This window comes from Ahaetulla prasina, chromosome 1 (genome assembly GCF_028640845.1).
Source record: "Ahaetulla prasina isolate Xishuangbanna chromosome 1, ASM2864084v1, whole genome shotgun sequence".
Lineage (NCBI taxonomy): Eukaryota > Metazoa > Chordata > Lepidosauria > Squamata > Colubridae > Ahaetulla > Ahaetulla prasina.
This window is the reverse complement of record NC_080539.1, coordinates 194,219,402-194,231,817: the sequence shown is the minus strand read 5'-3', so window position 1 is coordinate 194,231,817 and position 12,416 is coordinate 194,219,402. Positions and strand designations below refer to the sequence as shown.

The 12,416-nt window shown below is 38.9% G+C and overlaps 1 protein-coding gene across 1 annotated transcript in view; it reads left to right on the top strand.

Moving 5' to 3' along the window:
- UNC80 (unc-80 homolog, NALCN channel complex subunit) overlaps window positions 1-12,416 on the top strand; it is a 303,637-nt gene that overhangs the window by 125,433 nt on the left and 165,788 nt on the right. The window contains exons 40-46 of the mRNA XM_058184775.1: window positions 562-742; window positions 1,234-1,502; window positions 2,382-2,516; window positions 3,941-4,079; window positions 6,029-6,125; window positions 6,872-7,042; window positions 8,226-8,318. Of these exons, the coding sequence (XP_058040758.1) occupies window positions 562-742; window positions 1,234-1,502; window positions 2,382-2,516; window positions 3,941-4,079; window positions 6,029-6,125; window positions 6,872-7,042; window positions 8,226-8,318 (1,085 nt within the window). The remainder of the gene's footprint in view (window positions 1-561; window positions 743-1,233; window positions 1,503-2,381; window positions 2,517-3,940; window positions 4,080-6,028; window positions 6,126-6,871; window positions 7,043-8,225; window positions 8,319-12,416) is intronic.

The window sequence follows — 12,416 nt, the reverse complement described above, 5'->3', positions numbered from 1 at the left end:
GGACGGTTCTGTTCCAGAAGTTCACATCCTAGCACTGCATGACAATATGAGCTTCTATCATTCACCCCAGCTTCTGTCGACCTAACAGTTTGAAAGTATGTTGTATGCAAGTAGATAGATAGGTACCACTTCAGTAGGGAGACAAGCTGATGCTCTGTGCAGGCAATCAGATATCTGACGGTGCTGAACCTTCCCCATTGTGATGCCCATTTGAGAAGCAGCTCTGGGAAGGGAGGGGGCCTTGGGTGATGCTGCAGGAAGAACCACTCATCTTCCTCTCTGATGTGAAGTGCATCTTGGGAAGTGTGTAAGTATGTTCTACAACAGGGCTGGTATTTTGACAGGCCAAACTAATTGCACTGTGGTCTCCTGGTTATTTTAATAATGCCATACACTAATAAGCATAATTCCTTATTCCTCCAGTTTGTGCCTCTCAGAGAGTGTACTATAAACACTCTCCTCCTCATAAACAACTGTGGAGCACAATACATGATCACTTGATAACAATTATTTTTTTGATTTGGATCAACAATTATTATCATTGTCTGGCTGTTTTTTTAGGTATTTACCCGTAAATTAGAAGAAGTGGGTCGAGTGTTGTTTCTCATTTCTCTGACTCAGAAGATTCCTGTGGCTCACAAGCAGTCCCATGTGTCTTTGTTGCAAGAAGACCTTCTTCGCTTGCCTTCATTTCCCCGTAGTGCCATTGATGCAGAATTCTCACTCTTCAATGATCCACAAGGTACCACTAAGTCTCCCTCAAGCTGAGCTTGACTCCAGGTGGCTAAATAGACATTTTTGACAGTAGCAACAATTGGTTTGCCATTATCCTATTCTGAGATGTTTTTGTCTTACTTTCCAGTATAGGCTACTAGGATTTCCTGTCTTGATTCCCTACAAGTACTAACCAGGTCTAACTATATGGAAAATATTTTACTGATACTCTACTGAACCACCAAAATGAGACTTTTTTTTTGCTTAGAAATACTTAAATATCCATAGATAGCATCACCATAATTGTTTAATAGTACTGAATGGGCTTAATATGTGATCATATTAAACAAGAATCTATGATCTCTTTGAATAATCAAAGTTAATTAATGCAGCAAGCCCTATTTTAATACCTTGGTGTATGAATACCTCTGGAGACTTTTTTTTAAAGGAAGCTCTAATATTTCTCTTTAAAATAAGATGCTGAATTTTAACATGACATTGTTCTTCTCGTTCTCTTAGCTGGCAAGGAACTCTTTGGTCTGGATACACTTCAGAAAAGCCTGTGGATTAAATTGCTAGAAGAGATGTTTCTGGGAATGCCCAGTGAATTCCCCTGGGGGGATGAAATTATGTTGTTCCTGAATGTTTTTAATGGAGCCCTGATCCTACACCCAGAGGACAGTGCATTGTTGAGGCAGTATGCTGCTACTGTAATCAACACAGCTGTACATTTCAACCACCTCTTCTCTCTCAGTGGTTACCAGTGGATCCTTCCCACCATGCTGCAGGTAAGCTTCTTAAAAAAGAAAATTGAAAGCCCTAAAGTAGTCATTAGGCCAATGCCTACCAGGTTAAACTTTCTGAAGGATCCATTGAGGATTGCACCCCTTTGTCATGACTGCTTTGAGTCACAGTGCAGCTTTTAGAATAGAATAGAATAGAATAGAATAGAATAGAATAGAATAGAATAGAATAGAATAGAATAGAATAGAATAGAATAGAATTTTATTGGCCAAGTGTGATTGGACACACAAGGAATTTGTCTTGGTGCATATGCTCTCAGTGTACATAAAAGAAAAGATACGTTCATCAAGGTACAACATTTACAACACAATTGATGGTCAATATATCAATATAAATCATAAGGATTGCCAGCAACAAGTTATAGTCATACAGTCATAAGTGGAAAGAGATTGGTGATGGGAACTTTGAGACGATTAATAGTAGTGCAGATTCAGTAAATAGTCTGACAGTGTTGATGGAATTATTTGTTTAGCAGAGTGATAGCTTTCGGGAAAAAACTGTTCTTGTATCTAGTTGTTCTGTTGTGCAGTGCTCTATAGCATCGTTTTGAGGGTAGGAGTTGAAACAGTTTATGTCCAGGATGCGAGTGATCTGCAAATATTTTCACGGCCCTCTTCTTGATTCGTGCAGTATACAGGTCCTCAATGGAAGGCAGGTTGGTAGCAATTATTTTTTCTGCAGTTCTAATTATCCTCTGAAGTCTGTGTTTTTCTTGTTGGGTTGCAGAACCGAACCAGACAGTTATAGAGGTGCAAATGACAGACTCAATAATTCCTCTGTAGAACTGAATCAGAACTGAATCAGATGACCCTTCAGTCTCTTGGTAACAAATCAAAATTCCAAAGGATTTTCTTGTTTCCCAGGTATATGCTGACTATGAGAGTAATCCACAGCTCCGTCAAGCAATTGAATTTGCCTGCCGTCAGTTTTACATTCTACATCGTAAGCCTTTTGTGCTGCAATTGTTTGCTAGTGTTGCTCCACTTCTGGAATTTCCTGTGAGTGTCAGCCAACTGCTGTTTGAAAGTTGTTTTCATTGTTTTTTGACCATGCTGAAATTGCAATTGAGGTATGATAATATATTTAAAGAATTGCAATGTTCTGGGCAATTCATTGACCCTTGTGTTTCTGCTCAAAAAAAGCAGAACATCAGTCCATGAGTTTAGGATTATTGAGCTTGACAACCACACTAAGGTCAACATTACTTGCAACCTCCTAAGGAGCTAAAAGCCATAGCTTGAGAACACCCAGACAACAACAACAACAAAGTCCTTCAGTGGGTGGGAGAAATGATACATGTTTTCTACTGGCTTATTCTACATCAATCCTGCATGCTCTTTTTCCACTGACTCTCTTATGCAGAGAAGCTTTAGCTTTCCTTTTCTGAACCCACAACTTATTCCTTGAAGGCTTGCTCGCATTTTCAGCAATTCTAGTCTCCTGTCTAGAAAATTCTCTCTTCCAAGGCTGACATTCTCCCATTAATGGAATATTGATATTGCCCTGCACATTCAGCCTTTTGTGTCTACATGGAGAGACACATCTGTGCATAAATTAAATAGTGTTATACATAAATAAAAATCTTCTAATGCTGTCATTTTTGCATAAGCATGCACTAGTTAAAGGGATATTTGGACATGAATGACAGAAAAGGCATAGTTCTGAGTAAGTGGGAGTGGTGAAACCTTCAGTTTCACATCTCAGTTTTTGATACTTAGAAATATTTGGGCCATGAAGACTATGTTGTACATGCTAAATGGGAGTTAAAATGTGAACATTCTTCAAAAGATGCTCAGTTGATTGTGTAATTTATAGATACTGTTTTAAAATTTCTAAAATTACCTGTTGACCTTCTTAAAACATCAACATTAATAAAGTTTCTGAAACCATTAAAGCCATCACTGGGAACATCCTCCGTGATGGGAGGTAAACTGACTTTGGAACCAATAATACCTACATTCTTACAGGAAAGAGTATCTTCAGGGCATAGTGACTAGGAAGAGGGTGGCTGACAATTGAATAGAAGAATATTTAAAACAATACAAAATGAAATAATTTGTTCCATCCACCATCAAGGTTGCCCACTCATCACCTTGATTTTACCCAGCTCATTTCACCAAATCAGATCACCTTGGGATTTCTTAGATTTTGTTATCTAACCTTCTGTATATAGGGATTAAAGTCTGTAACTCTTCTATAAAATTCTCACATACCCCAAACTGGTGTTGCTTACTTCAGTTGACATAAATGCATGAGTGGAATATAAGTAGTTTTCACTGGATATTGAAGTTCCTTTTTAAAAAAACATTGTGCATCCTTTTAAAAATTGTAAGCCACCCAGGGTCTTTTTGGAGTAGGGCAGCCTTGAAATCCAATATATAAACAAACAAGTAAACAGAACTAATTGCTTTCTTCACTGCAGGATGCTGCATACAGTGGACCCAGCAAGGGAGTGTCTGCTCAGTGCCTGTTTGATCTCCTACAGTCCTTAGAAGGAGATACTTCTGACAACTTAGATATTCTAGAATTGGTAAAAGCAGAGAAGCCCCTGAAATCACTAGGTATTTTCAATTTGTTTTTTATAAATTGCCATTTTTCTTGTGAAATAAATATATTTCTGCTTTCTTTTTTCTGATAACATAAACACTAAATTGTTAAATAAAAAAACTAATTTAAACAGTTCTCTTTTAATGGTCAGGATCATACTACATTATTTACACTATGTAGGATCTTCTGGTCTGCCCCTATTCAGTAAATGAGAAGCCAATCGTTCCTTTAAACCCTATGATTTTCATCCACAAAGAAACACCTTTTATAGGTGGTCCTCAACTTATAACAGTTCATTTTGTGACCACTCAAAGTTACAACAGCATTAAAAAATGGACTTATCACCGTTTTTCACACTTACAACCATTGCAGCATCTCCATGTTCACATGATCAAAATTCAGAAGCTTGGCAACTGACTCCTATTTCTGATGGTGGCAGTGTCCCAGGGTCATGTGATCACCTTTTGCGACCTTCTGATAAGCAAAGTCAATGGGAAAGCCAGATACACTTAACAGCTATGTCACTAACTTAACAACTGCAGTAATTCACTTAACAACCGTGGCAAGAAAGATCGTAAAATGGGGCAAAATGCCTCACTTAGTAACAGAAATTCTGGGCTCAATTGTGGTCATAAGATGAGGGCTACTTGAGTTTTAATTTTTAAAGAAACTAAATTCTAAAGAGGTCCAAACTGGCTTACAATTGTATTATATAAATTGTTTCTACCTACGGTATATTTTTGGCTTTTATATTCTTTATTTTATATCCTTGTATTGTATCTTGTTCTTTATATTTTCTAATGTTAAAAGTTTTCTTGGAAGTAATTCTTACTACGTTTTAATGAATTTTTCTAGTTAATTGTACTGTGAGTCACATAATAACATGTTTTCTCAAACTACAGTCTTCAGTGGAGTTAAGTGCCAGATAAATGGTAATAGAGCCAGCCTGATCAGGTAATCTCATCCATACTTATTTAGAGGTGCTGCTAACTTTTTTAGATGAATGTCTATGCAAAATGCAGCCTTAAATTCTAAACTGAAAGGAATTTTAATAGAATTCATGATATGTCACTAATGATCAATTCTATTTTGATACAATTTATCAACAGATAGAGATTGAACAGGAATTAATTGCCTAAAGCAAAAAACATAGTGAGATTTTTATTTATTTATTTATTTATTTATTAATCAAACTTATATACCGCACCATCTCCCGTAGGACTCAGGGCGGTTCACAGGCATATTAAAACAGTACAATAAATAAACATTAAAACCCAATTAAAACTAGATAATATCATGGCCTGATCACTAAAAAATAAAAAACCTATAAAAACCCCATTAAGATATGCTAAAACCTTTTATCTTAGGCTAGTCCTGCACGCTGAAACAATAGCGTCTTCAGTTCCCGTCTGAAGGTCCGGAGGTCGGGTAGTTGTCGTAATCCTGGAGGGAGCTCGTTCCACAGGGCTGGTGCCGCCACAGAGAAGGCCCTCCCCCTGGGGGCCGCCAACCTACACTGTTTGGTCGACGGCACCCTGAGGAGGCCCACTCTGTGGGAGCGCACAGGTTGTTGGGAGGCAATCGACGGCAGAAGGCGGTCTCGAAGGTATCCCGGTCCTAAGCCATGGAGCGCTTTAAAGGTGGTCACCAAAACCTTGAATTGCACCCGAAAGACTACCAGTAGCCAGTGCAGGCCGCGCAGGATAGGTGTTATATGGGAGCAACGCGGTGCTCCCTCTATCACCCGCGCGGCTGCATTCTGGACTAACTGGAGCCTCCGGGTGCTCTTCAAGGGGAGCCCCATGTAGAGAGCATTGCAATAGTCCAGGCGGGAAGTGACGAGGGCGTGAGTGACTGTGCGCAAGGCGTCACGGTCAAGGAAGGGGCGCAGATTTTATCTCTCATGACACAATATTTCCACATTATTGATAGTCTGTTATGTTCTATTTTGTATCTATTTCAGATTTCTGTTATGGCAATGAGGACCTGACATTTTCAATCAGTGAAGCCATCAAGTTATGTGTAACAGTTGTGGCATATGCACCTGAGTCTTTCAGAAGGTAACAGCTATTTCCTGGGTTAATTCCCAATTGCATTTTCAAACAAGTATGATAACAATCTAACATTTAAATTTATATATTTTAACTTTGCACAATACATTTATTAAACTGTTTAAAACATTCCTCTTGTTTCTAGGAATCTAGGTGTTTCTAGGTATCTTTGTTTATGCAAATATTTTTCTTTTTCTTTTATTTATTCTTTCCCTGAAATTCAAGTAGTTTTGTCTCTGTGTCTAATGATTGGAAGCTCATTACTATTTCCAGGTTTAAAGATTATTCAGTCTGGCCTTTAAACTTCTACCTATGTTCATTGTCTCCTCAGTGCTTATCCTTTCTCAGGCTTAGCCATAGAACCTAGTTAGATGATGCCTGGGTTCTCTGAATAACAGGGAAAAATCACTTATTGCTGGTTGCTTCAATCACACCACACTTGAAGCAAACTTTCTTGCCCTTTAACATTTTTTTCAGTTATTTCCTGTTTCATTTTATTACATTTTTTGGAAGAAATTGTTATTGTTAAAAAAAAAAACACCAAGATTTTTTTTTGCAGGTCCAAATTTGTTCTGGCTGTGATGGTGTTCTAATATGAATATACTTGTGTTCTAGTCACAAGAATTAGTCATAAAGTACTGTGCACAGTTCCCTTTCCTGCAGACAAAAATGGGTTTCTGTTGAACAGAAGGGTATTGTACTTCTGGATATAACCTCACATTGATAGCATTGTTACATGATCTATATTGTTTCAGTCTTCAGATGCTGATGGTCCTTGAAGCTCTAGTGCCCTGTTACTTGCAGAAACTTAAGAGGCAAACCTCCCAAGTGGAAACCGTGACAGCTGCTCGAGAAGAGATTGCTGCTACAGCTGCTCTTGCGACATCCTTGCAAGCACTTTTGTACAGTGTGGAAGTTCTTACTCGGTGAGCTCTACCACCTACTTGCCATGACCTTGCAAGGGTCTTAGGAGAAAAAAGATGAGAATTTTATGTTCTTGCCCATGGTGAAAACAATTGGATGCCATTATAACTTTGTTTAATGTGTGTATGTACATACAAGAACAAAAATTTAAATGAGCAATATTCACATCTGCATTATAAAATATAGAAGGTTGCATTTATTTATTTCAAAATTAAGTCCTCATCAAATCTATTTCACTGAAAATTAGACCAGAGGTGAGGGGGAGTGTCAAAGTAGGATCTATGGATTTTAATCACAGGTTAATTAATGAAGATTCAGCATTTGCCATCCAGAATTTATTTTCCTCCTTTTCCAGAAAGTAATACAATGACATTTAATAAAGATAAATGCAGATAAAGATAAACAGTTTCTAGGTTGAGCTTGACTCTTGAGACATGTATGAGTATTGTCATTTTGGAATTGCCTATTTATAGTGTGATTAGTCACTTGTTTGTTTACTTATTTAGTTCAAACAATGTCCTGTATCTCCATAGTTTCCTGGAGCTCTCCTTTCCAAGTCTGTCTCTCTTAGATTTTTCAGGATCAGCCAAAACGACTGCTATAACACAAAAAGGCTAATGAGGGTGCATCAATAAAAACAAAGTTTCCACATCAAAAGAAATAATAGTTCTACTTTATTATTTTATTTATATAGTCAGACCGTATTGTTAGTTCTATGTTGATTCTGGAGGCCTTACTTAGAAGGAAAGAGATAATTAATAATTAACGCCTATGAAGAGAGATTAAAGGAACTGAGACTGTTCAGTTTGAAAAAATTGAAAGTAAGGACCTGATCGTCCTCTTCAAATACCTGAAAAAAGATTACATTAAAAAAGTCAGAGACCCGTTTCCTGTTGCGTCTGAAAGCAGGATATTGAATAATAGATTTAAGGTCCATGGGTTGGCTAATTCCAGCTGAATCTTAGTATAATTTCCCAGCTCTAAGAATAATCTGGCTGTGAGGTCAGTTGATGAGTAGGGTGGTGAACTCTTCTTTGCTGGATGTGTTAAGTTCAGGCTCAACAAGTTGAAGCTTTAATTTTAATTTAAGCAGAGGAGACCCAAATAGCTTTTCCAATACTAAGATTCTTTTATTACTGCTACTTCTACTAATTATTGTATTGCTGCTACTACTGCCATTAACAGGCCAATGACTGCACCTCAGATGAGTCGCTGTGATCAAGGCCATAAAGGAACCACTACTGCTAATCATACTATGTCAGCTGGAACAAATACCAGGTATTTAACAAATATGCCTTGCAACGTATTGTTGAAACCTTACTAATACTAATGTTTGTGCGTAGTCTATATATTGTACAATATTGCATAAGAAAATGAATGTTAGGACAGATAGGGACAGAATATAAGACTTACCTTATTAGATCAAACCTGCAAATGAGTATGGGTTTTGTTTTCAGCAGAAGCCAGTTCAAAACTCACAAGAATTTGACACATACCGTGTTTCCCCGAAAATAAGACCCTGTCTTATATTTTTTTGAACCCTGAAATAAGTGCTTGGCCTTATTGCCATGCACTCAAAAACCCAATTGGGCTTCTTATCAGGGGATGTCTTATTTTGGGGAAAACAGGTAATACATGATAGAAAAGACAGTCATATGTCAAAATTTATTTCTATCATTTAGTAACCTGAAGTGCAATTCCTACAAATATATTTCCTCATGAAAATATGCTTATATCCAGAGTTTAGAAATCTCACTGCCCTGGGGTGAGAAGAATCAGACTACTATGCACTATGACAAATGAAGTTAGTCTGAAACTGGAACTGGGGTTGGAACTTGCAGCTGCCTGAGGAATAGACTGAGTCCTTCTCAAAGCGCTTCATGACATACTAAGCTGGGGCAGAAGACAGAAGTAGGGGAGCTTTTGAATTTTATTATTTTTAGATGTGATGGCAGAATACACATATATTCTCTACATCTTCCTGTCCACTTCCACTATCCAGGATGAAGATGGAACCATTTTATTTTGCCTTCACACACACACCCAGTTCTGAGTACATAGAGTAGAGCTTCTCAATTGACATTGTGTTGCATTTGAGACATAGGGCTTCTCTCACAGAGTGGGTAGGATTCTGGCAATACCAAACTTCAGGTCATCCACCCAAGTCTGCCCTAGCATGTCAATAATTGTACATAGAGTTGTTCTCCATTATGAAGAAGTTGTTCGGTCTTGTAAAATATGGGGAACATTCTTTTTTATTATTCTACCACAAGCTTTTGCTCTAAGCGGCGGTAGTGAGGCCCCTCCTTAAGAAGCCTTCCCTGGACCCGGCTGTTTTAGGTAATTATCGTCCGGTCTCCAACCTTCGCTTTGCGGCGAAGGTTGTAGAGAGTATGGTGGCATATCAGTTTCCCTTGCACCTGGATGAAGCTGTCTATCTAGACCCGTTCCAGTCCGGTTTCCGGCCCGGTTACAGCACGGAGACGGCTTTGGTCGCGTTGGTGGATGATCTCTGGAGGGCCAGGGATAGGGGTTGCTCCTCTGCCCTGGTCCTATTAGACCTCTCAGCGGCTTTCGATACCATCGACCATGGTATCCTGCTGCGCCGGTTGGAGGGATTGGGAGTGGGAGGCACCGTTTATCGGTGGTTCTCCTCCTATCTCTCCGACCGGTCGCAGTCTGTGTTGACAGGGGGGCAGAGGTCGGCTCCGAGGCGCCTCACTTGTGGGGTGCCGCAGGGGTCGATCCTCTCGCCCCTTCTGTTTAACATCTACATGAAGCCGCTGGGTGAGATCATCAGTGGTTTCGGTGTGAAGTACCAGCTGTATGCGGATGACACCCAGCTGTACTTTTCTACACCGGACCACCCCAACGAAGCTATCGAAGTGCTGTCCCGGTGTCTGGAGGCCGTACGGGTCTGGATGGGGAGAAACAGGCTCAAGCTCAATCCCGCCAAGACAGAGTGGCTGTGGATGCCGGCATCCCGGTACAGTCAGCTTAATCCGCGGCTGACCATCGGTGGCGAGTCATTGGCCCCGATGGAGAGGGTCCGCAACTTAGGCGTCCTCCTGGACGAACGGCTGTCTCTAGAAGACCATTTGACGGCCGTCTCCAGGAGAGCGTTCTACCAGGTTCGCCTGGTACGCCAGTTGCGCCCCTTTCTGGACCGGGATGCCCTATGCACGGTCACTCACGCGCTCGTGACGTCTCGCCTGGATTACTGCAATGCTCTCTACATGGGGCTCCCCTTGAAGGGCATCCGGAGGCTGCAGTTAGTCCAGAATGCGGCTGCGGGTGATAGATGGAGCCCTCGTGGCTCCCGTATAACACCATCCTGCGCAGACTGCACTGGCTACCTGTGGCCTTCGGGTGCGCTTCAAGGTTTTGGTGACCACCTTTAAAGCGCTCCATGGCATTGGGCGGGTTATTTCGGGACCGCCTTCTGCTACGAATACCTCTCACCGACCCGTGCGCTCTCACAGAGAGGGTCTCCTCAGGGTGCCGTCAGCGAGGCAATGTCGTCTGGCGGCGCCCAGGAAGGGCCTTCTGTGGGGCTCCCACCCTTGGAACGAACTACCCCCCGGACTCCGTCAGCTTCCGGACCTTCGGACCTTCCGCCGCGGGCTTAAAACATATTTATTTAATTGTGCAGGACTGAGCTAGATTTTAAATTTATGGGTTTTTAAATTAGGTTTTATCTGTATATTTTAATTAACGGGCTTTAAAATAAGTTTTTTAAATTGTTTTTATTCTGTATTTATGTGTTTTTAAGTGCCTGTGAACCGCCCTGAGTCCTTCGGGAGATAGGGCGGTATATAAATATGATAAATAAATAAATAAATAAATAAATAAATAAAAATAAGCTGAAACAGCTGATGGAATTTCACAGGAAGAAATATGTGAAAATTCTCTCCAGGCCCAGACAAGATAACTCCTTCTTGCTTAAAAGTGTATGAAAAAAAAGTGTAAGAAAACGAGAAAAGAATAATATACCAACTACAGGATGAGAAAGGAGCAATTCAACATAGAAGAGAAGAAAAAAAGAATATAATACAATAATTTTTTACAAAACTATATTCCCAAAATAATATTGCAGAGGACAAAGTCTAACAATATCTAGACACACTGAGCATAAACCAAATTACAGAAGAGCAAAGAGAGATGCTAACAAAAAATCTTTCAAAAAAAACAAGATAGGGAATTGGAAGAAAAAACAGGTATGCAAATAGCTAAGAAAGTAAAATATTTAGGGATTTGGCTAATGGCTAAATTCTCCTCAATTAAGGAAGATAATTATGATAAACTACTACAACAAATAAAAAAAGACTTAGAAAATTGGAAACATCTTCAACTGTCACTCACTGGAAGAATTGCATTTATTACCAGGATTACTATATTATCAAGAGTACTATTTCTATTCCAAGTTACACCAATAAAACCAGGGAAAACTTTATTTGAAGATTTAAACAAATTAACTACAAAATACATTTGGCAAGGGAAAAAAATCAAGGATTAAATTAAAATTATTGCAGGATAGCAAAGAGAAAGGAGATTTAAGCACTCCCAGATTGGAAATTGTATTATCAGGCAACAGCGTTAATATGAGTCAAAAATTGGATTGAACTAAAAAATAAGAGGATCTTAACACTAGAAGGGCATGACCTACAACTAGGGTAGCATGCATTTATATGGGATAAGAATAAATCCCATAGTTATTTTTTTAAAAAAATATTTTTTTAAAAACAGTTTTGTCTCTGAAAACAACATAAAAAACAACCACAGATACATAAAAACAATACAAAAAATAACAAACAGTACCTAGCCTCTAAGGTCATTTTACAGCTTTCTGTACTGGCATACGTATTTTGCTTTTGTAGTTCTCTATTCTATCATATCCATTTACTTCTCAATAGTAGTATAATAATGTTACATCAACGTATATAACACACATAGTAGTATTCATTGTTCTTATCTAAAAATAAGTGCTGCTGAAGTATTCTTCTTTTCCAAATATTCCAATATATTAATAATCTGTCTAACATTATTCCTCATCTGCCTCCCTTTTATAAAACCAGATTGATCAGTATGAATTCTTTTGTTGTAAAACTAACATTAATCTATTTGCTATTATTTTTACAAAATCTTATAATCATTATTTAAAAGTGAAATCGGCCAGTTACCAGGTTTAGCAGTCTTGCTCCTCTTTGGTATCAGTGAAATAAAAGATGTTTTCCATGACGGGGTATTCACTCCTAATTGTATCTGATTAAATAATTCTTTAAGTGGGCCTAATATTTCATCCTGTGTTTTTTATAATAAGTTGCTGTAAGACCATCTGTACCAGGGTTTTTCCCATTTTTAATTGTTTAATTGCCT